Below are 26510 nucleotides of genomic sequence, written 5' to 3'. Positions count from 1 at the left end.
AACCAGGATTTTGAGCTGTTGTGGTTTCCAGTTATGTACCGGTATGTAAATTCACTCAAAATAAAATAAATTTAAGTACCAATATTTTGACCATAAACAGTGTTACTTACTGTGCGTTTCCAGTGAAACAATTGTCCCGTATCATGCTAAAATGGGTCTTATGCCATGTGCAACCAAACAATCAGGCAAAACATAAATAGCTTTTAATTTCATGTTCAATTCATATTTGAATTCATTTTAATTACACTAACATTTATTATAAGCACCCTCTAGGTTGGCAGTAAGGAAAAAAAATTAGAGGCCAAATCTAGGGGGGTCGGGGGGCATGCTTCCCCCTGAAAATTTTTGGATCCAAGATCGTCTGTGGTGCGTTTTGGGGCTATTTCCTGAGCAATATTAAGACTATTTTTTTCTGAAATTTGCCCTTTTTTTGCATGAAGTTTTTTTATCTTCGCTGGTGAGCCACTTGCTGACATTTTGCAGCCGATTTCTGTTGTTTACATAGACACCGGTGGCGTCGTGATAATGATACTTTAACACTGTTAAAAAGTTTTCGGTACATGTGGTATTTAGGTTAGAAACCACTAAAACAGCCCGCCCGTCTCCCGCCTGTCTCGGTAGTAATTATACGACATTTTATGAAATCCACACATTACTTTTTTCATGTTTTTGTTTTTGAATAAATGCGTGAGAAATTACTAAGTCAGCGTGAGATCTTCATTGCATGCAAAAAAAACATGACAGGTATGATTTCATAACTGACTTGGGCTAGCATCCAATGTCGCTTATTGGAGATATGCATGGTTGCATCTAAAAGAAAGCATGGACAGGGGTTCTGGCCCCTCTCACTTTCATGGTTAGGTAAGACATTTCCGTTTCTGCATTCGCGTCTGCACTATTTGAGACATCCTCCGATAGCAAACCTAACATTTGGTCATTTCCTAAGCTTACATTATTCTGTCCGCTTTCTTTTCTAAAGAATCGGGTAAATTTCTGTTGTTTTGACTTTCCTTTTTCGTTCGAAGCATCCATTTTTCCTGGAATCTTCAACTCACTTTCTAGCGACCGTAAAGGGAAGTTACTTTTATCTACTTTTTTAGCCAATCAAAATTGCTGTTTCTTGGGATATTAGTTTATAGTGGATGTCAATAATGTCAATAATGCCATAACTCCGCCCATCTTATTAAATGACAATTCCGTACTGGTCGATTCCATAACGTTGAATTGTAACATCTATAGGCCATTACACAGCACGCTTCAGTCATTCAGTTATCACATAAATCGCTGAGTAACCAAAATGTTCGAAAAAGTCTGGTCGCAGTGAAAAGCGTGCAATGGGAAAGCGTGACAAATTAAGACATTAGTCATGTGGATTATCGACCTAGGCGGTCGTCATTATCCCCTGGGGCCTTTCTGGTAAGGATGTTATCTGTGACATCTTCCATGGAAAATCATTGGTTGGTTAAATGCATGAATCAACTCACTTAATTTTGTGGTAACACTAAGTCTTATGTAATTTATTCTAGCATCAATGCATGTAATACTGTATGTTACTGTTTATATTTGTCAATATCCAATAAAAACGAGAAAATTGGCAGATAAACAGACATAGCAAAAGATCATCAGCACGTCACACATTCATGACGACGCTGTAACCCTCTGATTGGACATATTCACAATATTACTTGTGATGTAACCAGCAAAGGGGCAAAGGAGAACTTTCTGTCCTGCAGTCCACTTTGGGGGACAATCTGGCAAGATTTTTGGGAAAGATCATAGTTTTTTTACTATTTGGAAAAAAACACTTGGGGAGGGGTGAAATTGTTGCAAAAAAAATCACTAATCGCTGACAACACATCAGATATACCCTGAGAGTATTCTTGAGTTTTTGCTTGTGTAGAAACCTTGGATTTATATTAAGGTCACTTTTGAAAGCTGGCATTGACTTTGTATTCACAACACACTAGACCAAACTGTTACAAAACTGCAACAACAATAGGCACTGATTTACTCAAACTTTGCTAAATCTGTCAAAACTATGAATACATAAATGCATAATGTGCATCTTTGTAACAGATATTACATCATTCAGAACAAACATTTTCTTAATAAAACAGAAAACCTATTCAAGGAGACAAATCAGGTGTGCAAAGCATAAGTAACAAATTGTGCAAAGTTATGCAATGTTTGACAATACAGCCATTGTATTGCCTGACCACCTATAGGGCAGACCTGTCAAAACGCACACCAAGCTAATTGGCTGTAAATAAAGTAATAATTACAATGATGATGTTAAGGCAACACTTTGTGGCAACAGGTAGCACATTTACACAATGTACTGATCACAGTGGCTGATAATAGACAGTGTCTGCAATTCTGGTCCTCCTTGCAATAGAAGGATCAATAAGTCATAAACGCGCCAGTTTGATGTACGTCATGACAAAAAGCAAAGAGTGGAAAATAGTGTCATTTTTAAGATTTCTGTAGTTAATATGCACATTTGTTTTAATTCGTTCAAATTGATCAAGAAAAAATCAATATGATCATGATGTCCAGACAGCTTTATAATAATTTTAATAAGGACCATGCAAAATTAAGATTGTCAGGTTTTGCCTTTCTTTTGGGACAAAACTGGTAAACATCTCAACTAATGGGAAATGTTCATTTGTAACATTATTATTTTTGAGTCCATGCAGATGGTGTACTACATATTAATAATTAACCCAACACCTTTGTTTGGAATTGTGCGAGTGTACTAAAAAACTTTTACTGTGAACAATATTTCCATGTTCCATATAGATTTTCAGGCCAACGTTTTACACAGATCATTACATAAGTCTGATAATGAATAAATTCCAATGTTCTTTATGTCAAACATCAATCAAAATTATCATATAAATATGCAGGTTTAAAAGTCAGTGAATGTGGCTTAATTGGCAAATATATTTGACAACTGAAGCAAACAAAATGGACATGAAATCAATCAACAACGTTGGGGGTAAAACAAATCCATTGACTTTCAGAGACCAGGTTGATTGACATCCTTATTTGGCAATAGAACTTGTTCATGCGGTAAAAAAGCTAGACCTTTAACTTAGCACTTGACATTATGTAGGTCATTCAGAAAATTACAAGTTCATATGCTAGAGATGTATACACCTGAACAGGAACAATTCTTTATTCCTAAGTTTGTGGGTGACAGGTTATACCCTACTGTGTTTGAAAGGACATAACCTTCAAATGAGCTGTGAGTAATTTGACACGGCTGTATTTCATAATGTTTTATCTCAAATCTTTCACAGCTGGTAACTTAATCTTTACTTTAAAGTCCGCATACAAAATTCATATTAAGAATAAATTAGCAATGAATCATCATAGAAGTTCAATCTACACTTTCGCTGAGTTTTCATCCATTCCCAATGGCAAAGAAAGTTGTTTTCCAAAATACAGTCCAAATTCCAAATGGATCTTTTTACTTTTTAATGCTGTGTAATTTAGATAAAAAGTCTAGTAGAAACAAATTGTTTTTAAGTTGTAACTGATGTTACTGATATTTTTAAGTTTTAAATTTACTGGTTTATATAAGCTATACATGTATATCACCATAACTTCAAAATGTATACATCAAACTTAACAAATATGTTGTTTCTTAATTTAGAGAAAGTGGCGCTAATTTTTACTTCAGAAGTACACATGTATTGGTCATATTTCAAAACTGATGAGACTAATTAATATTAATATGCAGGTTTTTTCTCAGCATTTTGGGAAGATAGCCCATGGCTTTGAAATTGAGAATTTTATCAGCATTTTCAAGAAATGGGAAAATAAATTGGGATTTAAAAGTACATGAAAGAGTTCAACATCTTTTATCACAAACACCATCATGATCAACAGTTTTCCACATAATAAACTCACACAAAGTCTTCAGTCACAAACTTATTTCCCTAGTTTCAACATGTTGAATATCAGTCAGCACTTCAAGTTATTCAAATGCCATGTGGACTAAATTGCATATACATGTATAGCAAATAAAGCGTCTGACCAAAATATTTAAAACTCTCATGTTATTGTTTAGTTTCAGTTTCTATCACGATGCGTAGTAAAAATGTCTAGGCAAAGTCGAAAGACGTCCGCAATTGTTGCGCCTAAATATCAGTCGATCGCAAACTTTTCCCAAACAAGTAGGCAAGAGCCAATATTTACAGAATAATTCATGTTATAGATTTTGTTAGAAACTGTGTTTTTGGACATACAAAAACATGACGGAAAGTATGTGACTGAAAAAATCTGTCAAAAGTGGAAAAGTAAGAAATTGTTGACGTTGGGCCAACATTTTTAAATAAATTGATTTACGGGACCGCCGACCGTATTTTATGTCAAAATGAAATAAAAATAAAAGTATCTATCTGCAATTTTATTTTCATAAATTCCGCCGACAGTGTTTAAGTGGCGCGTGAAAAAATAAAACTGTCGACGACAACAATCAAATTCGCACGCGTTTATCGCATCCGCTTTTGTTTTACTATCGGCAAATTTCATTGGCTGTTTAAAATAGAATAAACCAATCGTTTTCCTGTTTAGGTTAAGGTTTCATTTGCGCATGCAAAATGGCGTGCTCGAAAGTTCGGGATGACGTCAATAATAATGAAAAGCGTCCGCGGCATTATTTCAAAATAGATATTATCGAAAATGACAAGATTAAGTCAAACATTAAGGATATTGAATTATCCATGTCGGTGGCCGATGTTGTGACCGAGATGTTTGGTGACGAGGACGAGATAGTGCTCGTGAAAAAAGCGTTTGTGGCAAATCGGACGCAGACTGATAAAACAATCACGTTCGGTGTCTTGAAGGATTTCGGGTTCGTCTTTTTTTCGTGCATTTTGCTCCTACAATTAATAATTAAATTAATGCAGTATGTCTATGGGTTTGCATTTTGCAAAATATTTCTTAACACCTGTCACTAGTCTTTTAATAATACGCTGGTCATTACAGAATTATATAATGACTTTGTCGGTGAGTCTTTTAGCAAAAAAAACAACAACTAATTCAGTGATGACATTGACAACAGTCAAAAAGATGGATGATGGACTACAGTCAAATTCATTGCTTTTATGAAATTGTATTCATAAACATATATATATTTCATTAATAGTTGCAAAGCTGTCTCTATATAGGTTCAGAGGGTTGCTGCTGCTACACATGTTGACAAGAAAGAATCGTACGTGTTTGATGTCCTGATGAAGGCATCATGCAGCTATACAAGTTTTCCGGAAGAACGGTATTAAATGTGTTTACTTTATATATCTATTTTTATATATCCGTATTTACCAAAGATAAATTAAGCAGAAGTTTGAAATATAATTTGCAAAAACTTGATCATTGGCCAGTGCCCCAGATAATTATTTCGGAAATAGGGTTTTCACCCACTGATTATGAAAAATAGGGTGATTTCATTCTTGGAATAGGGTGAAATGAGTTATAAGATGCATACAGTAAAACCATCGCTGCTTTACTTCTGTTGAAGCTGCACACAATTGTATTGATTCAATAAAACTGTAAACTAATATAATTAACTTTAATAAACTGATGTTTCATAACATCTTTAATCCTTGAAACTGTCAATAAAGTTTAAACTTAAAAAAAATCGATAACACGAATGATTCGGCACTTATTGGCTCTTGCTTTCTTGGTTCGAAAAAGTTAGCGATCGACTGATATTATGGCGCAACAATTGCTGACATCTTTCTCTTAGACATTTTTATTACGCATCGTATTAGAAACTGAAAGTACAGACACTTAACAAATACATGCACAATGAACGACGGATTAAGTCAGATTGAAAACGCATGTATGTCGTCGTAAATAATTTGGTCAGCCGCTTTATCTAACTATGAAATCTAGTCCGCAGAGCGTTTGAATAGCTTTGACTGTTTTATTGCTCCGTCATCCAGGCGCTTGCTGAATAAAAGCGTCGCCGCGTAACAAAAATAATCACAAAAAATACCGAAAATGAGCAAAGTATTTTCGATCAAAGCTATTGTATTGTACGCATCAAATAAGACGAATGTGCGTAAAAGGCAAATCTGGTGCGTTTTCAATACGCATGATATTGTATTTCTTTGCGTTTTTAAACATTTTAATAGGGTGAAAGACGCAGATACGCAGCTTATCTGGGGCACTGCTTGGCATATATTTCAGGTTAAACGGTGGTATTTGACGACGTCTGTTTTTATTGTGGCGATTCAGAGGTACTAGACACTGATGAAGTGAAAAGGTTCAAAGAAGACTTCGGGTAGTAAGACCAATCTGCAAAGCTTGCAAAGAAATTAAACCCATAAAAACTAGAAATGCAAAGAAAGTGAAGAAACAAAAAAAGAAGTGACCGTTCTGTTCCTTCAAAAGTGACCGTGCAGTGTTCCAATCAATGGGAAATAACAATATGGTGTTTTAGTTTTCACTTGTTCATCTGGGATATATTAACAGTTAAAGTTAAGTAAAAAAACATACATTATGGTGTTCTAGTGCTCAGTGTGCCTCTGGGATTGATTGCTTGTCTAGTCAGAAACATACAAATGGTGTTATAGTTCAGGGCTTTTTTTCCTTCTTTGCGATTGGCCGTGGACGGACATTTCACAATTTTGACACGGCCAATTCACAAACCTGACATGGCCGTGAATATTTACAAAAACGGCCGTTTTAAATCGTGAAAAACGGACTTTATGTGCTCAAAACTGTCAAAAACGGCCATTTCGGAACAGAAATATAAGTTTCATAACCTCGTTTTTAATTCCGAATTCGCGAAAAACTGTCAACTCGCGTTACCGATGTTTGTTTGTTTTAATCGATTTTAAAGTGTTGTGTAACCGTTGAAACCGGCGTAAATAGTAAAAGCTCTGCCCAGCAACGTCACTATAAAAAATGGCGACGCCGAACGCTCTCTACTACACGAAGAAAATTAAAAAAAAAACGCAAAATAATCCCGATTTATTTAAATTTGGGATAACAGTAAAGAAACAAAAGCTTTCTACAGAAGGGTAAGATTTGAAACATGCACATTGATAACATTATAAGGAAAGTCATTTGATAAAAGTGAAAGTATCTGCCGCGGCTTAGGTATTGATGGAAGCTAGTCAAAACGGCCCCTAGTCAAAACGTCCCCTAGTATTGATGACCGAGACTTGTTATTCGTATCTGTTTACGATTGGAAATCTTGGTTAAAGTACATGTACTAATGTGGTTTTTTCATATATATTTTTTTCATTTAAATGCATATTCATGACACATATTCATGATTCAAACTTTGTATGTAGTCTATTTATGCTTTGTGAAAAAATGTGAAAAATAAAATAACTTGTTTACATTTCTTACAAAAGTACTGTTTTTCAATGTATACCTTATGTTTCAGATCAAATGACAACCTCCCAGGGAGATCATCATACACTGGCGAGGGTCAGGCTCACAGAACATGAAAATTATCATGAAGAAGGAATTTTCCTCTTCAGATTTTGAGAGAATTATTGACATTTTCAAGAGTAAAAAGAACAGAGTTCTAAAGCTGTAAAGTCCAGAAAATGTCTGAGTTATGTGCCCTTGAAATGTTCTATGTTTATAAATGTTATTCCTGTGGTAAAGAATTGTTGGGACCAGGTATTTTAGTTGCATTTGGTACATGAATAATTTTTTGCAAATCAGATATATGTATATGTGTTGTTATTGTATCAAATACAGTATTCATAGAAGGAAAATATGCCTTTATTGCATTATTTAAGGAAATTTTGATAATATTCAAGTGTTTAACATGCTTTAGCTATGCTAATGCATTGAACTTTGAATTTCACAATTTAAAGAAGTTCGCGACTCGTTTTTTCACAATTTTAAGAAGTTCGCGACTCAATTTTTCACAATTTTGAAAAGTTCGCGACTCAATTTTTCACAATTTTGACAAGTTCGCGACTCATTTTTTCACAAAGTGAGGGGCCAGGGCCGCTTCACAAAGTCAGGAAAAAAAGCCCTGTAGTTTATACTGTTTTATTGTTTAGCATTCCTCCGGAATATAACAGTCTAACTGTCTAGTCAGAAACATACATATGGTGTTATACTGTTTTATTGTTTAGCATTCCTCCAGAATATAACAGTCTTACTGTCTAGTCAGAAACATACATAATAATGGTGTTATACTTTTATTGTTTAGCATTCCTCCGGAATATAACAGTCTAACTGTCTAGTCAAAAACATACATAATTATGGTGTTCAACTGTTGTGTTTATGTATATGACATTTTAGGTTCTAGTCAATTTGACAGTTTAAAGTTGGCTTGTGTTGGACTCTTTTTTTCATGAATATTACTAGTATTAAACATAGATTTCTACTTATTAAGAAAGGTTTTTGAAGCAGGATATTAAACAATAAATAAAAAAAGTGCTAGATTACACTTTATTTGATATAAAATAAACACTGAGCGATTTCTTTTAATAATGTTTTATTATACAATTTGTTATTCAATAGCAGACAATGAAGCCATTCCACAAGAATTAAGATTAAAAAGAAATGTTCTTGAAAAATGCATTAATAACACTATTTCTATTGCTTCTAGTGACTAACTGTTTTTATTAATAAGATATATATAACAAAAGTAACGTAAAAAGTTGGTTTATAAAAATAAAAAAAAATCGACAAGTTTTTAATTTTATTTTTATTTTTTTTGTCGACTGTGTGATTTTTGTTCTTTTATTTTTATTTTTATTTCGACCCCCCGACCCTATTTTTCTAAAACAAATCCCGTAAATCAATTTATTTAAGAATGTTGGCCTTGATAGGACAGTATAAAGATTGAAATGTGCATACTGCCTAAAGTTGCCATGATTGAGTTAACAATTTCTAGATTGAAGATGTCAGTTAACATCAGTTTTTTAAAGTTATATTATTGACAGTTTCAAGATGTCAGTTAACATCAGTTCATTAAAGTTAATCAAGACAGTTAACAGTTTTATTGAATAAATACAAGTGTGCTGCTTCAAAAGAAGTAAAGCAGCAATGATTTTTGAGGTATGAATTTCTATAACTTATTTCAAGACTGAAATCACCCTATTTTTCAAAATAAATGGGTGAGTACCCTATTTCCCAAATAATTATCTGGGGCACTGCAATATCAATATGATTTTATTATGAAAAAATATTGCACAAATTTTATTGGTAAGGTAAGGACCCACATTACATGTTCCATATGTTCACTGTCACTTGACAAGTAGATTTCTAATTTTAAAGATGCCTTTTTAAAAAAGCGCAATTACCAATGACTAGGCAAATTGTTACAACATAAATCTCCATTAAAAATAAATTTAAATAAATGAATTTATCTCTGCATTTAATACTTGATATGTAAGAAAACCTTTTTTCTGTATGAATGTGAAAATATGGTTTATGTCAAATTTAAAACATATATATATTACTTTTGGTCATTAGAATACATAAAAACAATTATTTCCTTTTAAAAGTCACTGTTAAGACTTGGATTTTCATGTTTCATGTATACCAGCTACTGCACATAATTGGTAATAATGGCCCAGTCTTATCATAAACACAATGACAATAGTTTACTTGTGACATTGAAAGATCCACACAAGGCCATCAATACAGCAGATCACTTCTGAGATCTTTGTAAATTTCACACAAAAAACTTTTCACAGCAACCTTCAATACATAAAATTTAGTTCATATTTCATTGTTTGCCAATGAGATGGTATCTAAGGTACCTATTACTGTATTTACTGAAATACTTAGTTTCACAAGGGCACTATTTCTTTATACAGCCCTAACAACAAAACCCAAAATACAAATCTAAATTTTAAAATGTTTAATTTCTTTGGTTCATTTATTTAAATGTATTGTCAGTTACCTGTGAATAGGAAATTAGGAAGTATGTTAGACACATTAGCAAGTCCACATCAGAAACGTTTGAGGTGTAACAAAAGTCAACTTATTGATTTATTGCAAGATGTCCACTATCTCCAGTAAGTGTGTATTGCAAGGAACCTGATTGGTGACAGATTATGTCACAGAACCTGATTGGTGACAGATTATGTCACAGAACCTGATTGGTGACAGATTATGTCTCAGGATTGATTGGTGACAGATAATGTCACAGGACCTGATTGATGACAGATTATGTCACGGGACCTGATTGGTGACAGATTATGTCACATGACCTGATTGGTGACAGATTATGTCACAGGACCTGATTGGTGACAGATAATGTCACAGGACCTGATTGGTGACATATTATGTCACAGGACCTGATTAACCTGGACCAGATTATGTCACAGGACCTGATTGGCGACAGATTATGTCACAGGACCTGATTGGTGACAGATTATGTCACAGGACCTGATTGGTGACAGATTATGTCACATGACCTGATTGGTGACAGATTATGTCACAGGACCTGATAGACGACAGATCATGTCACAGGACCTGATTGGTGACAGATTATGTCACAGGACCTGATTGGTGACAGATTATGTCGCAGGACCTGATTGGTGACAGATTATGTCACATGACCTGATTGGTGACAGATTATGTCACAGGACCTGAATGGTGACAAAGTATGTCACAGGACCTGATTGGTGACATATTATGTCACAGGACCTGAATGGTGACAGATTATGTCACTGCCGTAAATATAAACATGCCTCAATTTAATTATTTATAACATTTATTTAAACCAGATAACAATTGCCATTCATGACAGATTTAATTCAATTGACTTAGTACATGAAAAGTACAACAAGTTTACATCACATTAATTATTTAATTAAGGACATCAAAGAACTGATTTTTTATTCAATTTTACTTTTTTTTATTATTAAATTATTTTGCTTAAAGTGATATTATGGGCATTTTTCACTGTTGAATTGAGCTGAAAAGAATTAAAAGGTCAAAAGAGTAACTTAAAATGTGGTTACTGACCAATTATCTGCAATTTATCTTGCTACCAGTTGTTTATAAAAAATATATATATATTATATTCGATATTTTACATGACTCACCCAGTCCTCTAAGCTGAAATGATCCATAAAACAAAATAGTGTCTTTGTGTCGTATGAACGAATCTGCACTAAAACTTAATTTAGATTCATCAAATCATTTCTGTCGTCAGTTGTCAAAACGAAAGTACGGTTGATATTTAATGCATAAATGCATTATTTATCTCTTTCCGGGATATTGTTATAGTATGTTGATGCTGCATTAACAAATGTAAGTGTATATGAAGTGAAGACACCAAAAATGAACAACGGTTGCGATAGACACCTATAAACTGTTAGATGCCCATAATATCACTTTAAAATACAACAAAAGATTAAAAAAATTATTTTTCCTTATTATGGTGTTTGTGTGCTTTTTTCACTACCGAGAGTAATCATATCTTCAATGAAAATGCTTCGGTAGAAAAAAAGTGCATGTTATCAGTGCCCCAGATAAGATGCGTATCTGCGTCTTTCACCCTATTAAGATGTTTAAAAACGCAAAGAAATACAATATAATGCGTATTGAAAACGCAACCAATTTGACTTTTACGCAAATTCGTCAAATTTAATGCGTACCATACAATAGCTTTGATCGAAAATGCTTTGCTCATTTTCTGTATTTTCTCTTTGGAATTGCTAGCGTAATGCGGCGACGGTTTCATTCAGCAAGCGCCTAAATGATGGAGCAGGACAACAGTCAAAGTTATTCAAATGCTCTGCAGACTAAATTTCATAGTTAAATAAAGCATCTGACCAAATTATTTACGACAACATTTGTGCGTTTTCAATCTGACTTAATTCGTTGCTCATTGTGCATGTATTTGTAAAGCGTCTGTACTTTTAGTTTCTATTGCGATGCAAAATAAAAATGTCTAAGAAAGGTAGAAAGACGTCGGCGATTGTTGCGCCAAAATATCAGTCAATATGTATGACAGTTACAAAGATGTCAGTTAACATCAGTTTTTTTAAGTTTAAAGTATATATTATAGACAGCTTCAAGGATTAAAGATGTTACGAAACATCAGTATATTAAAGTTAATTATGATAGTTGACAGTTTTATTGAATAAATGCAAGTGTGCAGCCTCACCAGAAGTAAAGTAGCAATGATTTTAAGGTATGCATCTTTATAACTCATTTTACCCTATTTCAAGAATGAAATCACCCTATTTTTCAATATCAGTGGGTGAAAACCCTATTTAACAAATAATTATCTGGAGCACTGTGTTATATACAGATGATATGTTTTATTACTATTTTATTCACATGATTAGGGAAGCCTTTCAGTGAGCTCATCAATTTGCACTCTCAACCCAAATGATTCATTAGACCATGGTTTGCTGCACAATTAGAGAATGCAAATCAAGATTTCACGCTTCATTGACCTCATATTAATGAATGAATTGGACTCCAGATTATCATAAATGAAGTGGACTCCAGATTAATGATAAAGCAGCAAACCATATGAAGGCAAAACACAATCACTGGTGTCAAATCTTTAGTACCCCATACTGCCTGTCTACCTTTGACCCAGATCTGATGGCTGATAAGACTAAATAGGCTTTTAAAACTACAACAGTAGTCATTATCTTGATCTTCATCAAATCAAGTATAGTTTATGGCAGCATTATTTACAAAATTGTGCTATTGAATGGCATTAAGAAATAATAGAAATCAGTGTTACAGGGATTAGAATGTTTATCTGTTAGAACCAGGTGTATTTAGAAAATGTGTTTGATAGTTATCAGTTGTTTTCAACTGTCAACAAGATTGGAAACAATAGTCTTAAATTATGATATCCAAACCTAATAAGGAAATTGTTCTTCATATAAATAAAAAGTTGAGGCATATTCCAAGGACTTTGAAGGCAATAACCTGCCAAAAAGAAAAGAAACACTATAGCCCAGTCTTAGTTGGACAGATACTGAACACATAAAAACATGTAAATTAAGAATGGACAGAAAAGCTCTGAATAACTCAAAGTGGTAGTGTACAATCATGAAAAGAGCAAACATGTTTCCACTAATAATAAATGTAAGACAGATATTGCAATTCTCAAATTACCAAAAATTCTAAATGAAGCATAAATTTGTGTTGAAAAAATGCATTATTCAGCTGTTATTTTATTGATTTCCTAAATAAACTTGCATCAAGTTGCAATCTAAACTTTTGAACATGAAGCCCGTGTTAAATCATGCAAATTGCACAATAGCTTCAAATGTGACCTTCTTTTTGGAGAGGTAAAAATACAGCTATTCTATATCAAGTGTTCCAGTTTAAAGATTTCAAACACAAGTATGTAGAGGTTACTGACAGGTCTTACAAGGAGAGTACTGTACGACACAACAAAAAGAACATGCAATACCAACTCGTATCTTATGTTATGTTAAGTAGTAGTCACCAACAGACAAAACATAACTCGTATCTTATGTTATGTAAAGTAGTTGTCAACAACAGACAAAACATAAAAGTTAGTGAAGTCTCTTGAAAACTTTACAATTACTAGTAAATGAAGTTGTGTGTTGGAAAGAAAGAAAAACATGTACAAAGTACATAAAGAAAAAAACAACAACTTCCAGTTTGAAAGATCAACCAAGAATGTGTACACTGTTATAATTAACAGATGAAAAAAACATAGAGAGCAAAAGTAGGTACATATATTATATATCACAAAGTACATAATAAGGAAAACAAACAATATCGTTCAGTGTGAAAAGACAAAAAAGAATGTGTACATTGTAATAACATACGAGAAAGGCAGAGAGAAGCAATAATAGTTGCATATAATTATAGTATATAATATATACGTCCTACATTTTATTTGAATAGCGGTACACTTTAAATAGTATTTGTAAACAGTGCTTTAAGCTACAACAATCATCAAACTTAAATTCTAAGTTGTGAGAACATTGCATTAAACTGTTCCCACTCACAGTCAAAGGAGTCTAACTTATTTTGTGAAATTGATATTTTTCTCAAGTTATCATACTTATACTTAGTGTATATCTTTGCTCCTGTTATGCTTGGAATGCAGCTTTATTCATTTTACACTTATACAAGTATAACTTAATAAACAGAATAACATTATTTAAGGCTTTAGCAGAATTACTTGAATATCCAAGTAGAAAGATGGTCATGTTAATGAAAGGGAAAGATTGTTCTGGTAACATTTCATCAATAATTGCTTTAGAAATCTGACACTCGCAGAATAGAATGGATCAACAGTAATTTTAATTTTAGTCAAAAGACTATTTGTTCCCATATCCTGTGAATTAACCTATATTGGAACCACTGAACCTTTACATCACTAGTTATTAAAAAGGGTAGCTGAAATAAATATTGCCATTCTTTTTCGGCGTAAGCTGTATTAAGCCAGCTTTTCACCCTGACTTAACCTTTGTAAGGGTCCAATAATATTCAAATAAAATTTCCCGCGGCTAGGTACGAATGAATACACTTCATTTATTCCATTGGCTGATTTGAGTATAACACCAGAACATTGGAAACATATCCGCGTCTTTGTAACAATGTTTTACTGCATGAAACAATTTTATCTCTAATGAAAAGGCACAATAGATAGAACAGTTTTACAATCAATTTTCGACATAAATACAGTTTGTGCGTTCACCTTTTATTTTCAGAGAATTACCAGCGCAAAAGCATTTATACTAAAGGCTATATTCTCATATTTAGTACTTACTTGCATTGCATTTCAACCCGCGAGGTTTCGGGTCAATTCGCGGCCAGTGTGTGAAAGTCAGAGTTTATATACAGTTCATCACCGGAGTTCGCAGAAGGGGTTGCGCTCTTTTCATTGAAGGAAAAAATTGGAATCTATGCTATTTTTGTCTGATGGAGTAAATTGTTCGTTTAGTCGCTTTGTCGATATATCAATATTTTAGGCATAGCTGTTGCCTTGGTCGTGTACAGTTGGCGTAAACAAGCCGTCGTTTCAGCAGCAGAATTGTTACCTAACTTTAATGCATTGCATTCCAATCCACAAGGCATCAAGGTCAGATTGCGGTCAGTTGCAGAAATCTTTATACAAACGCCGTCTCGTAAACTTTGTGCACTTGAAGTCTGTTTTGATCAGAAAGATACTAAATAAAGATATTCGGCGATATTATTGTGGTATGTCAATCATCGATTTTTAATATGTTTTCAGCATTTGCATGATAAGGACCAATTTTGATAAAATTAATTAGAAATATTTATCCATTTAGACCAGTTTATTAAGCATGAGCACAATAATTCACTATACTATAATTATGCAATTAAATAAGATCCGAGTATTGCCGGCTGACCTATATGCACTCGTTAATTTTCATGTTTCTTGTGTTTTTCTATTCTGTAAATATAGATATCGGAGTAATAATATCACATAAAGCAAAATAAGCCACGAAATCTGGCGCAACACCCCGTAATTGATTTGCTTGTGATGTAGCTAAGAACTGCGCAGAAAAAAGGCATCGGCTACTTTTTATCTCATAGAGATAACTTTTGATCGTTCATAAACATCGACCACAATCAACGCCGTATATCTTTTTTAAAGATATTTCTTGTTCATTAATAATAGTATTGAGTTTTGTACACCATTTTGCTTTAACTGGTGGTTGTTCATTATTTTTATTTAGAATGGTGTACAGTCTTTTTGCACCGGGTTCGTTTTTCAGTACAAGTTGAAATAATGGGGGCAAAATGGGTTTAATAATTTGCTGGGTAGAGCAAGATAAACAATATTTTTTCACAAATTTATCAATTGCTCTTGTCACTCCTGCGTAGTGAATGAAATTTATGTTCAAATTGTACATTCTATTTATTTCACCAAGAGAGATAAAGGTCCCATTTTTGAATATACATGTATCACCTATACAATGAATTCCAGCCTCAAACCAAGATTTAAAGAAAAAACTTTTATTTCCTATCAATATATTTGGATTATAAAAAAGTGGATAATACAAGAAATCTTCTGTGTTTACTTCTAATTTACCACAATAAGTGAGAAGCTTTTTAAAACATCTACCCAAAAAGGGTTAGAAATTCTGTTAGACATATTTAAAGTATAATGATAGTTGCAATTAAATAGTTTATATGTATCAAAATAGTTTTGAAATTTCTATCCTATTTCCCTTGAAGGATTGAATTTTTTGAAGCCATGTTAGTTTCAATGCTGGAATATAAGCATCCAAATTTATCATTTAATTTTTTAATCCTCCTTCATTATATTCCTTTACTATTGTTGAAAACTTAATTTTACTATGCCCGTCCCAAATAAAGTTCATAATAGAAGATTTTATTGAATTTAAAATAGTATCATGTGGGTTAGGCAATGATATGATGATTAAGTGTTTTTACATTACAATTTTTCCGATTGGTGTTAAAATTCCAGGGCTTTTCATCCTTATATAACAGAGGCCGATATTCGGCTCCTTCCCAATTCTAAAAAGCCTTATTTTTTCCCAACTCTGGCTGAAAGACTTCCCAAAAAAAACGATTGAAATTCCCCTGAAAATCAAAAAAATAAACACAGCGGATAGTGTTTTGTAGCCAAGTTACTATTCGGTATAGTTTTACTGGTCTTGTAGATGATTGTAATTTCATTGAAAGCTTCCACGAGCGATAAACAAAGATGAAGGTTTATTTTGCGTAATTGTTGTCTGGTATCGATTTTTTCGCTACCAGTTCAGTTCAGGTATTTCCCCACTACCGCTAAGCCGAATTTTAATTGTATTTGTGTACCAGTCTAGAACAGAATATTGCGTAGTACGGGTTTTATTGTCGGTTTTTGCACGAGGGCTGCAAGGGAGGTCACCAGTGTCATCGCTGAATTTTCAGTTTGAAAATGTCACATAATGGTAAATATTACCTAAAATCAGTTAAGAACTGCTGTTACCTGTTGAAAAGTTTATCTGTTTGAAAATATAGCTGGCCAATCTTTGAAAAGAACATTTCCAGGTCATTAATTCATAACAAAAATAAAGTTCAAACCATTATTGTGACTGTTTAAAATTGATTAAATGATTTACCTGTGATGAAATGCTTTAAAAGTTTTTTTCCCAAAATGGCCATTTATCGCGCTTAAATTTCCCAATTTGCAAGGCTAGGGCTTCTTCCCAATTTCCAGATGAAAGGCCCTGAATTCTTCTTTTCCAGTTTTTCAGGATATTTTCCATTTTGACAATTTTTTCATCATAATTGATTTTAAAGCGGGTATATACGATTTGTATATGTGCTGAATTGTAAAATATTGATTCAAATATGTTATAATAACACACAATATGCAAGAAAAATGATACATTTAAGACGAATTTCATAAAATACAGCAAATACAAATTAGCCGATTGTGACGAAGATAATTCGTAATTATTTTCCTACAACAACCGATGCATTCGTCTTTTTAGTAAGTGTTCATGTGTCGTATGAATCGATATCGCTGCAGGAATTTCAAATGAACCGTTAAACTAAATTTAGATTCACATCGTACATGCATGATATACATGCTGGCGAATTCGGCTGTACAGCCTTTTTCGATTTCAGAATTAAATATCTGGCTTATTTAGCATTTTTCGACACATGTTCTTCTTAACTTTTATTTTAGTTTATATTGAAATATATATATAATGAGTTTTTTACACATTTTTTATAAATTCATAAATATTTGACAAAATCGTATATACCCGCTTTAACCATTTTTGATAGGTCAACATGGAAATTTATTCCTAACATTTTAAAGCTGTGTTGCATCCAATTTAGTTTCCATTTTGTTTTTATGGTGTAACAACTGTATTTGTTTTTTTTCCAATCCATACAACATTTGTTTTATCAAAATTTACATTAAGACCTGATATATTTGAAAAATCCTGTATAGCAGTAAGAGTTTCATTTAATGATTGTTCAGTACCGTCTAATAAAATTGTAGCATCATCCGCAAATTGGGACAATTTATGTTCAATTCCATGTATTGTTATACCTTTTATATTTTTGTTATCTCTCAATACAAGTGACAAAACTTCTGCGCAGAGGATGAAAATATAACATGAGAGAGGATCTCCTTGTCTGCAGCCCCTTTCAATAGGGAAATAGTTAGATAAGTAGCCGCACTGAGAAACAGCTGATTTAGAGTCTTTATATAGAACATGGAACCAACGCTTTATGTCTGGACCACAATTAAAAAGAGATAGTGTATTTTGTACGAAAGACCATGACAAAGAATCGAACGCCTTTCCAAAGTCTATTAGGAGAAGTAAACTCGGGATCTCATTTTCTTCGGTATAATGCATAATGTCCTAAATTAACCTTGTATTTTCCCCTATGTATCATTCTCCCTTTAATGAAACCAGTCTGGTCTTTATGAATTAACTTATCCATGAATAGTTTAAATCTGTTAGCTATTGTTGTTGTTTTTGTTTTTTATCGAGTGCACCAGGATTGTCTCCCATATGGCCATCGCCCCCAGAAAGACGTGTTAGTTGGTTACGGGGGATAGTGCAAGATACAGGAGACACCCCGTTCCAGAGGTGACCCTGGGTCTTTTAGTGCCCGGTGTATAGCACCTAGTACACTGCACCTCGGTTTAACGTCTCATGCGAAAGACGAGTTAGTAGGTTAGGTGCAGCGGGGGATCGAACCAGCGATCTCTGGATTGTGAAGCCAGTGTGTTACCACTAGACCACAGATCCGCTACTGTTAGCTATTACTCCAGAGGCAATTTTATAAACAGTATTTAAAAGAGTAATTGGGCACCAATTCTGTATAAACAGCTTAGATTTATCACCTTTTGGAATACAGGTGATGATACCTTGTGTTTGTGTAATAGATAAACTTCCACAATTGAAAGCTTCATTTAAGGATCTGACAACAAAAGTACCAATTCTTTTCCAAAACATTTTATACAAATCTGCATTGAAGCCAGAACTGTCAGGGCTTTTATTATTTGACATATTTTTTAACAATTATTACTGTACAATTATTAATTTCTGTTTGCAAAAGCTCTATTGTAACAAAACAACTTTTTGTAAATATTTAGTTTAAAAAGAAAGATCATCAAACAACATGACATTAATAAATACGTCCTCAACTAATGCACAGCAGAATTCAGAAAGTATTGAATTCAGTTGTCAATCAGTTAAGAACCTATTTTGAAGTTTTCAAGTTACAGAAAGAAACTCATGAGTGAGCTTACTGTACATGCATATATTCTTACAAGAGTAAGATATGAGAAAAATTGATTTCAATTTGAACAACTTACCGTTTGAATCAATTGTAAACCTTCCAAGCCCCGATCCATCTCTGATGGAATATGTCACACCGTCTCCATCGGGGTCATACGCTTTAACAAACATCACAGTCACCCCAATTGGTTCATTCTCACTTACATATCCAATAGCGAAAAATGATTCAAACACAGGAGCTAGGAAATTCTCGTTTACATCCGAGACTTCGATGTTGATAAAACACACAGACACTAGGGGCGGTATGCCTCCATCTTGCGCCCTTACACTGATATTATGCACTTGGTGACTTTCGTAATCCAAGCCTTTGATAATTCTAATCACTCCAGTTTCCGAATCAATCTCAAAGAAATCTTCCCCATACACAAGATGGTATGACACTTCGCCAAATTTTCCCTCGTCCGTATCAGCTGCTGTAACCACGGTAACAACTGATCCTACAGGGTGGTCCTCTCGTATTCTGACACTATACGAGTTTGGTGTAAACTCAGGCACTACATCGTTGACATCGGTCAGTTCAACAAGCACCGTTGCAGTGGAGCTGAGACTCACCAGCTTCTCCCCTCTGTCAGAGGCTCGAACAAGCACTTGGTAAACTGGATACTTTTCACGATCAAGAGGCTTGTTAACTTTAATAATTCCATTTGACGGATTGATTGAGAAATGATCTGTATTAGAGACTATAGTGTACACAATTTCTGCATTTTTACCAAGATCTTTATCAGTGGCTGAGACTTGAGCTACTGTCGAGTTCACATTAATGCTTTCGGAAATTGTCACTGTATACAAGTCTTGATTGAATTTCGGGGCATTGTCATTTTCATCTAGCACCTTTATGTCAACTGATATGTTGCTAAGCAATTGTGGGGAGCCAAGATCAGACACTTCCAGAAGCAGGCGATATTCGTCTCTAAATTCTCTGTCCAATGGGGACATAACCTTCAAAGTCCCTGTGAACATATCAATCTTAAAATAGCCTTCGACATCACCACTGCGTATGACGTAAACTAATTTGCCATTATAACCAGCATCTTGATCAACAGCTTGAAAGCGGGCAACCATTGAATCTACTGCTACTCCTTCTGAGAGATCTAGATTCTTTGGCACAGAGTTGTTAAATTTTGGCGCAGTGTTCACTGCGTCTGGTAGCGTTGTTTTTGCAATACCAAAATCTGTAGGTTCGTTATTAGTGTGGGAAAGTGCAACAAGATTCTGAAGTCGTTGATAAATATCTGTGCGCTGGCAGACAATGTTCACATGTTTACCAGAGAGTCTTTGATCAGCAGGATCATCTGTGATATTAATCTGAATATCAACAGGATCAGAGTCATGGAGCCCATCTTTGGCTACAATTCGCAAACGCTGACTGGTCTCTTTGATAACTCCCAGTGGGCAATTTAGTGTCAAACGAGCTGTCCCGTTATTAATGGCAAAACAAGTGTTCTCGTTTCCAGCTTCAATATGGTACTGCAGAATGTCATTGACGTCAAAGTCTATTGCAGGAACTACCTGCACTTCTGTCCCCACTGGAGTCTTTCTATGAATAACACCAGTGCAATTACCTGTCTCAAACTGAGGCTTGTTGTCGTTTGTGTCCTGGAGATTTACAGTGAAAATCATTTCATTTTCCCGTGAAAATGGTAGCCCCCAATCTGATATTCGAATATTCAACTTGTACGAGTGACGCATTGTTTCATAATCCAAAATGCTGGATGTCCGAATAATGCCTGTAAAGGGCTCTATTTCAAATGGAACATTTTTGGCATTGATTATTGAAAAGCTTATTTTACCATTTTCATTTTGATCAAGGTCTGTGGCACCAATTTTGAAAATACTTGATCCAATCGGTAAATTTTCCTGGATATAAATTTCAGAAACATTGTCTGTGATATGAAATTGTGGGGCATTATCATTGTTGTCAACAATTGTTATATTCACAATACATGTATCACTGGATCTGAGATTCCTTTGCACAGCGTTATAGACCACAATTTTCAACTGCAAATTTCTCAGTTTTTCAGCATCCAAGATTGCTGAGGTAGACACTAGGCCTGATATGTGATTGACTTTAAATAAATTAAACGTATTCCCGCCAACAATTTCATACCTTATGTCAAATTTTCGGTTAGACTCTGCTTGCACATACGTAATTGGCGTGTTAATGGGTGCTATTTCTTCCACATGAACACTTATAGCTGACACTGTAAATTTTGGTATGACATTTGAATCATAAACACTGATATAAAATGTTTCATTTCTGTCCAAAGCAGGAGCACCATTATCGATAGCTTGAACTGTCAGGTTGAAACCACGATTCGGTGTCTCAACCTGCGCCGATGGCCTCAAAACGACCCTATATTCGCCTTCCTGGCCCCCTTTCTGTAGACTGATAAGCTCTTTAGCAGAGCTCTGTACCAGTTGTACTGTTTTAACCTTCCCATTTTCCCCGATATCCCGATCTAGCACCTTGACGATAGCAAGCACTACCTCACCTTGACTGGGCTCTATTACAGTTGGTAGTTTTTTAACGTTTATGTCTGGGGGGAAATAATTTACCGGCCTCACTTGCACCAACAGAGTTGAGGGCCTTTTGCGAGTACTCTGTGTTGATGTTGGACCACGATCCTGTGCTAAGATTTGTAAAGTATATTCCTTTTTAAGGAAATAGTTGAGTGGCCTTGTTAAAGTGACGACCCCACTGGTTGGGTGAATGGCAAACACGTTTGTTTTATCTACAAAGCTGTAGTAAATTTCTCGATTGATCCCTTGATCTCCGTCATATGCGGACACCTGGGCAATGCTTTGATGAAGCTGGGTGTCTTCAGGCACAGATACTTCATAGCTAGTCTGATCAAATAATGGCTGAAGATCGTTTAAATCAGATATATAAACTATCACATTTGTGGTTGTTTCAAACGTAACTCCATTACTTTCCGCCACTGCTTTCACTTTAAAGTGATATTCTGACTTGAATTCACGATTAAGTTTACCATAGCTTCCGGAATGTGTACGTATAAGGAGGAAAGAGAAATCCCCAACTAACCGGTCTTCAACTTTAAAGAGATCTTCAGTTGTATCCAGCAGCTGGTATGTTATGGTCACTGGTAAGTTCTCAGGTATAAATATCCCCATTTTTGATGTCGGAATGGCAAACGTTTTCCCGTGAGAATTTTCTGGCACCAAGACATTGTAAACGTTCTGTGTGAAACGCAGGTCATAAAGTCCCGCCCCCTCTGTTGTCAAGGTGACTGTTGCTAGGCACAATGCAGTGACCCAGACAAGACACTTGGTAACACTTGAGGTTGACTGCACAGCCATTGTGCCCCACTTCATGCCTCAAAGTGTGCATAGCCTGGAATATAAAACAAACATATTAAATTTGTTGGGATGATTACATGTTTATCCAGTGTCATTTGTAATGCCTAAGGATGGTTGAGGCTATTGCAATCTGCAATTGCAGATCTTATACTGAAAATTAACAATTTTTACCATGTGTTGGTTATTGTATTATGTTTGCTTCAGCAAAATACAAGATTAATTTTACCTTGTAGCCCTGTTGTCTCATATGGATAAATGCTTTATTAAACAACCACAGAATGTTCATTAAATTTGGTATGTAACATTTATACCAAAAGGCACTTATATCTCTCACACAAATTCTTCTTCCATAAAATGCTGATCAAATTCATAACGTAACTATTTGGTGCATTTCCTTCAATTATGCCCTTATTCAACTTTCATCAAACAAAAATTACATCCTCAAATAATCAACAACTCCTTTACATTAAATGAAGCTTGCATTATCATAGTAACAAAATGAGCACAAGCCTTTTGCACTTGTCTGTGATTTCTCAAAACCTGCAAATACAAATCCCCATGCTTTCTAGCAATCAGACTGTTGAACTGATTCCATTTTCTATAAGGCTGGTGGGTGAGGAAAACAAGATATGAACAGCAACTCTCGAAACAATGGCAGGGCTCGTCCGTGAGGGCGACGTGGGCGACATCTTCGCCCGGCACATAATAATGTCGCCCTTAAATTACATGAAGGAGAAGTTGACTTCGCCTTCTTTTTTTACAGCAACGTTTTTCTCTCTCAACTTTTTCTTATAAAAATTCTCTATTTTCACATATTATAAAGTCACCGATGACGCTTGTTATGTTATCACTTTATTATCACAGCAAAAGATCGACTGCTGTGAAAGCTTATCCAGGCAACTAGCATACATGGGCATCCACTCCAAACAATAACGGTTTAGATCAAAAGATCATAGCGAGTGTCATTTCGCCGACAGTTTGGATAGTTCTCTGTTTTGCAAGCCCAATTAGTACACGCCTTGCAGGAGGAGTTAAGCGGTACATTTACATCGATAGTTACCAATGAGAACGCGCGCATTGTACATACATATGCAGTAGTTTACCTGAGCGATGAAATGACGTCGTTATAGACATGTATTTACGCTCAAAAAAGTTTACACGCGCAACACATTCCCAACAGTAAATATGAATACGATTTATTCTAGTATGTTCTACTGTTTACTTGTTTCGTGTTTCAAAACTCTTAAACACTAATTATCCAGTCGATGTGCAATTTATTTTGTAAGACATTAATTCATTACTATATAAACAAAAACTTACAACCCACCCGTGCAAACTGTAGTGCTAATTTCCATAATTTTATCTACCGTATCCATACGTAAACGACTTTATTTTATATACCGCAACCTCTTTGCGCGTGCTGTACGTTGTCTTATGATTACGTGATAATTGATTGACCATTCGTTAATTACATGTTTTTGGCAGTCAGAAAAATTATGAAAGAAAAACACAATTGATCAAAGGTCTGTTAATTACGTAGATCCACTACTGTAAAAGTCCAGCGAGTTTTGACAGTTTGTTAATCCACCGCTAATTATGAAAAACACCCATCTTATATAAACTGGAATCACAGTTCATTTTTATACTAACAAGTCCTAATACTACACAATAGACATTGAGAAAACACATTTCCTCGATTAGATATAAATTATCAGAGTAGAATAAAATTGCTACGTCATGACTCATGACCTTCGACATTGCACATGGCAGATGAATTGTAACATTCAACCCGCGTTCAATTCAAAGCTGGCGATTCAAATTACAAGTAATGGTGATTCAATAATGGAGAAAGCATTAACTGGATTAAACAAACATGTACGTGTAATAAGGTTTGTTAAACCAATAACAACAAGGACAATTTGGATTATTAAATGAAACAGGTAAGGCATTCTCAAGAGTACATATTTCGGATATGTATACAATTCGGATAAACAGTAATAGATATACTATATGTCCCATGCATTAAGATTGTGTTTTGTTAAGACTCGTTTTTACCACAATTTGGTAATTTCATGACGCGAATAATTCCCAATGGCATTGGTACCGGACCTGTTCCTAATTGGGTGAAAAAAATCACTGACTAATTATCATGTATCGATACATTATGATGTAAATAGGGTTTGGATTGTCATTGCATTATTAAAGTACTGTTTATTTTTATGATGCACATGGAAATCACAAGTTTTATTTGTATGAATTGATTTTTGTGACTTAATATGACTTTTGTAAGGATTTATTGAATTTGAAAATAGTATTTGTTTGTCATTGATGATGATACTAAGGCTGTAATGAGGGGTATAAAACAAGCAAAGATTTTATTAAACGCCGAACAGAAATCACTTCTCCTTCTAGTAGCCTCACTTCTCCCTAATTTCAGCTCAGGGAGAAGTCACTTCTCCCTCAAGTTTGAACCTAGGCTGAGCCCTGAATGGGGAATATCAGTTTCTTATCTTGCAATAGTGAGGGAACATTCACATACTATCTGTGAAACACTTAGCAAGGAAATGTCTTTTAAAGTGGGTTTTATTTTGTGGTATCTTGATATGCAAAAAAATATGTCTGTGGCAATTGTTCACTGTACTTTAGCCAGGACCCAGGATTATTTATGTTGTTGGTTCTAATTTACATGCATTTAACTGCACCCCCCTTTCCCACCAAAAAAATGTCTCCCTTGAGGCAGATAATCTGGGATGACACTTTATGCACAAGCATTATGCCCAGTTTTCTCAGAACGCAGCTCATTTATCAAGTACTATCTATGATTGCCATGATTTTCTATCTTTACAAACTTTGATCTTGATAAAACACAGACTGCTGTGTGTGAGCATATCATCATAATGATAATGCATGCCTTTTAAATAATAAAATCAATAATATTGCAGGGCTTTTTCCCTTCTAAGAGAATGGACATTTTTTTAAACACATGTGAAAAGTTCGCGACTCAAATTTTCACAATTTTAAAAAGCACCCACTCATTTTTTCATAACAGGTTGCAACTCATTTTAATGATTTTTTTTAATTGTGAAAAAACCTGTATTGACCTATATTGAACAGCAGTATTAAGCCATGTTGACATTATAATATTCTGTGTTATTTTTAAAATATGCTGGTTAAATGAGGTACTATTCTTATAACTAAAATATTACAATCTTTAAGAAAAACTGATATTTAATCCACTATGATCTTCACAAAATTCATTTAAACACAGCAAACAGCCTGTACAATCACCAGGACATCAAAACCACTGAACATTATTAACAACAGATAAAAGACACCTGTAAAATAGTACCCAAGATAATTGGATCCAATAAACCAATAATACCAACATTGAGCACATAGGTGATGACAGCAGGGCACATTATTTCTCTTATCTGTTTGTAGTCACTGTAGATCACTGTACCATAATGTTATGTAATGGCCCATAATTTGTTTGGGCTCTGAAGGGACTGTTTGATGATAACCATTGCCCTTAAACTGTCTGGCTAAATAAAGATTGCATAACTTTGCAGCATATAAATGTCTAGGTGCAACACTGATAATTATTATTTAAGTATGGTGTTGAAATGGAAGCTAGTTGTTCTGGCATACAGTGAACAGAGAAATTTTTGGTCTCTGTTTTGCTTGCATGCACTGACCAGGCTTTTCTTCTTGACTTGGTGAAAAAGCCTGACCTTCCGTTTGGGGGAAACATAATTGACAAAACTGATAACGGAAAACAAATTTAACAAAGTTAAGTTAAAATTTCGGGAAAATTGCATTATTTACAAGAAATTCTCTTAAGGCCTGTTCTAAAGAAGGAAAAAAACTGACTGTAATATAAATTACAATGTGAAATATACAGCCTGACCTTATATCTGAGGGAAAAAAAATTGACAA

At 34.4% G+C, this 26510-nt stretch overlaps 1 protein-coding gene across 4 annotated transcripts in view; it reads right to left on the bottom strand.

Annotated features, from left to right (window-relative positions):
- Positions 1 to 26510, bottom strand: part of LOC127877845 (protocadherin Fat 1-like) — a 173417-nt gene that overhangs the window by 143868 nt on the left and 3039 nt on the right. For all 4 annotated transcript variants that reach the window (XM_052424130.1, XM_052424131.1, XM_052424132.1 and 1 more), the window contains exon 2: positions 19274 to 22608. In XM_052424130.1, the coding sequence (XP_052280090.1) occupies positions 19274 to 22589 (3316 nt within the window). In that variant the 5' untranslated portion in view covers positions 22590 to 22608. The remainder of the gene's footprint in view (positions 1 to 19273; positions 22609 to 26510) is intronic.

Source organism: Dreissena polymorpha, chromosome 4 (assembly GCF_020536995.1).
Source record: "Dreissena polymorpha isolate Duluth1 chromosome 4, UMN_Dpol_1.0, whole genome shotgun sequence".
In the NCBI taxonomy this organism is placed as follows: Eukaryota; Metazoa; Mollusca; class Bivalvia; order Myida; family Dreissenidae; genus Dreissena; species Dreissena polymorpha.
The sequence above is the reverse complement of the archived record's forward strand: the minus strand, read 5'-3'. Positions and strand labels throughout refer to the sequence as shown.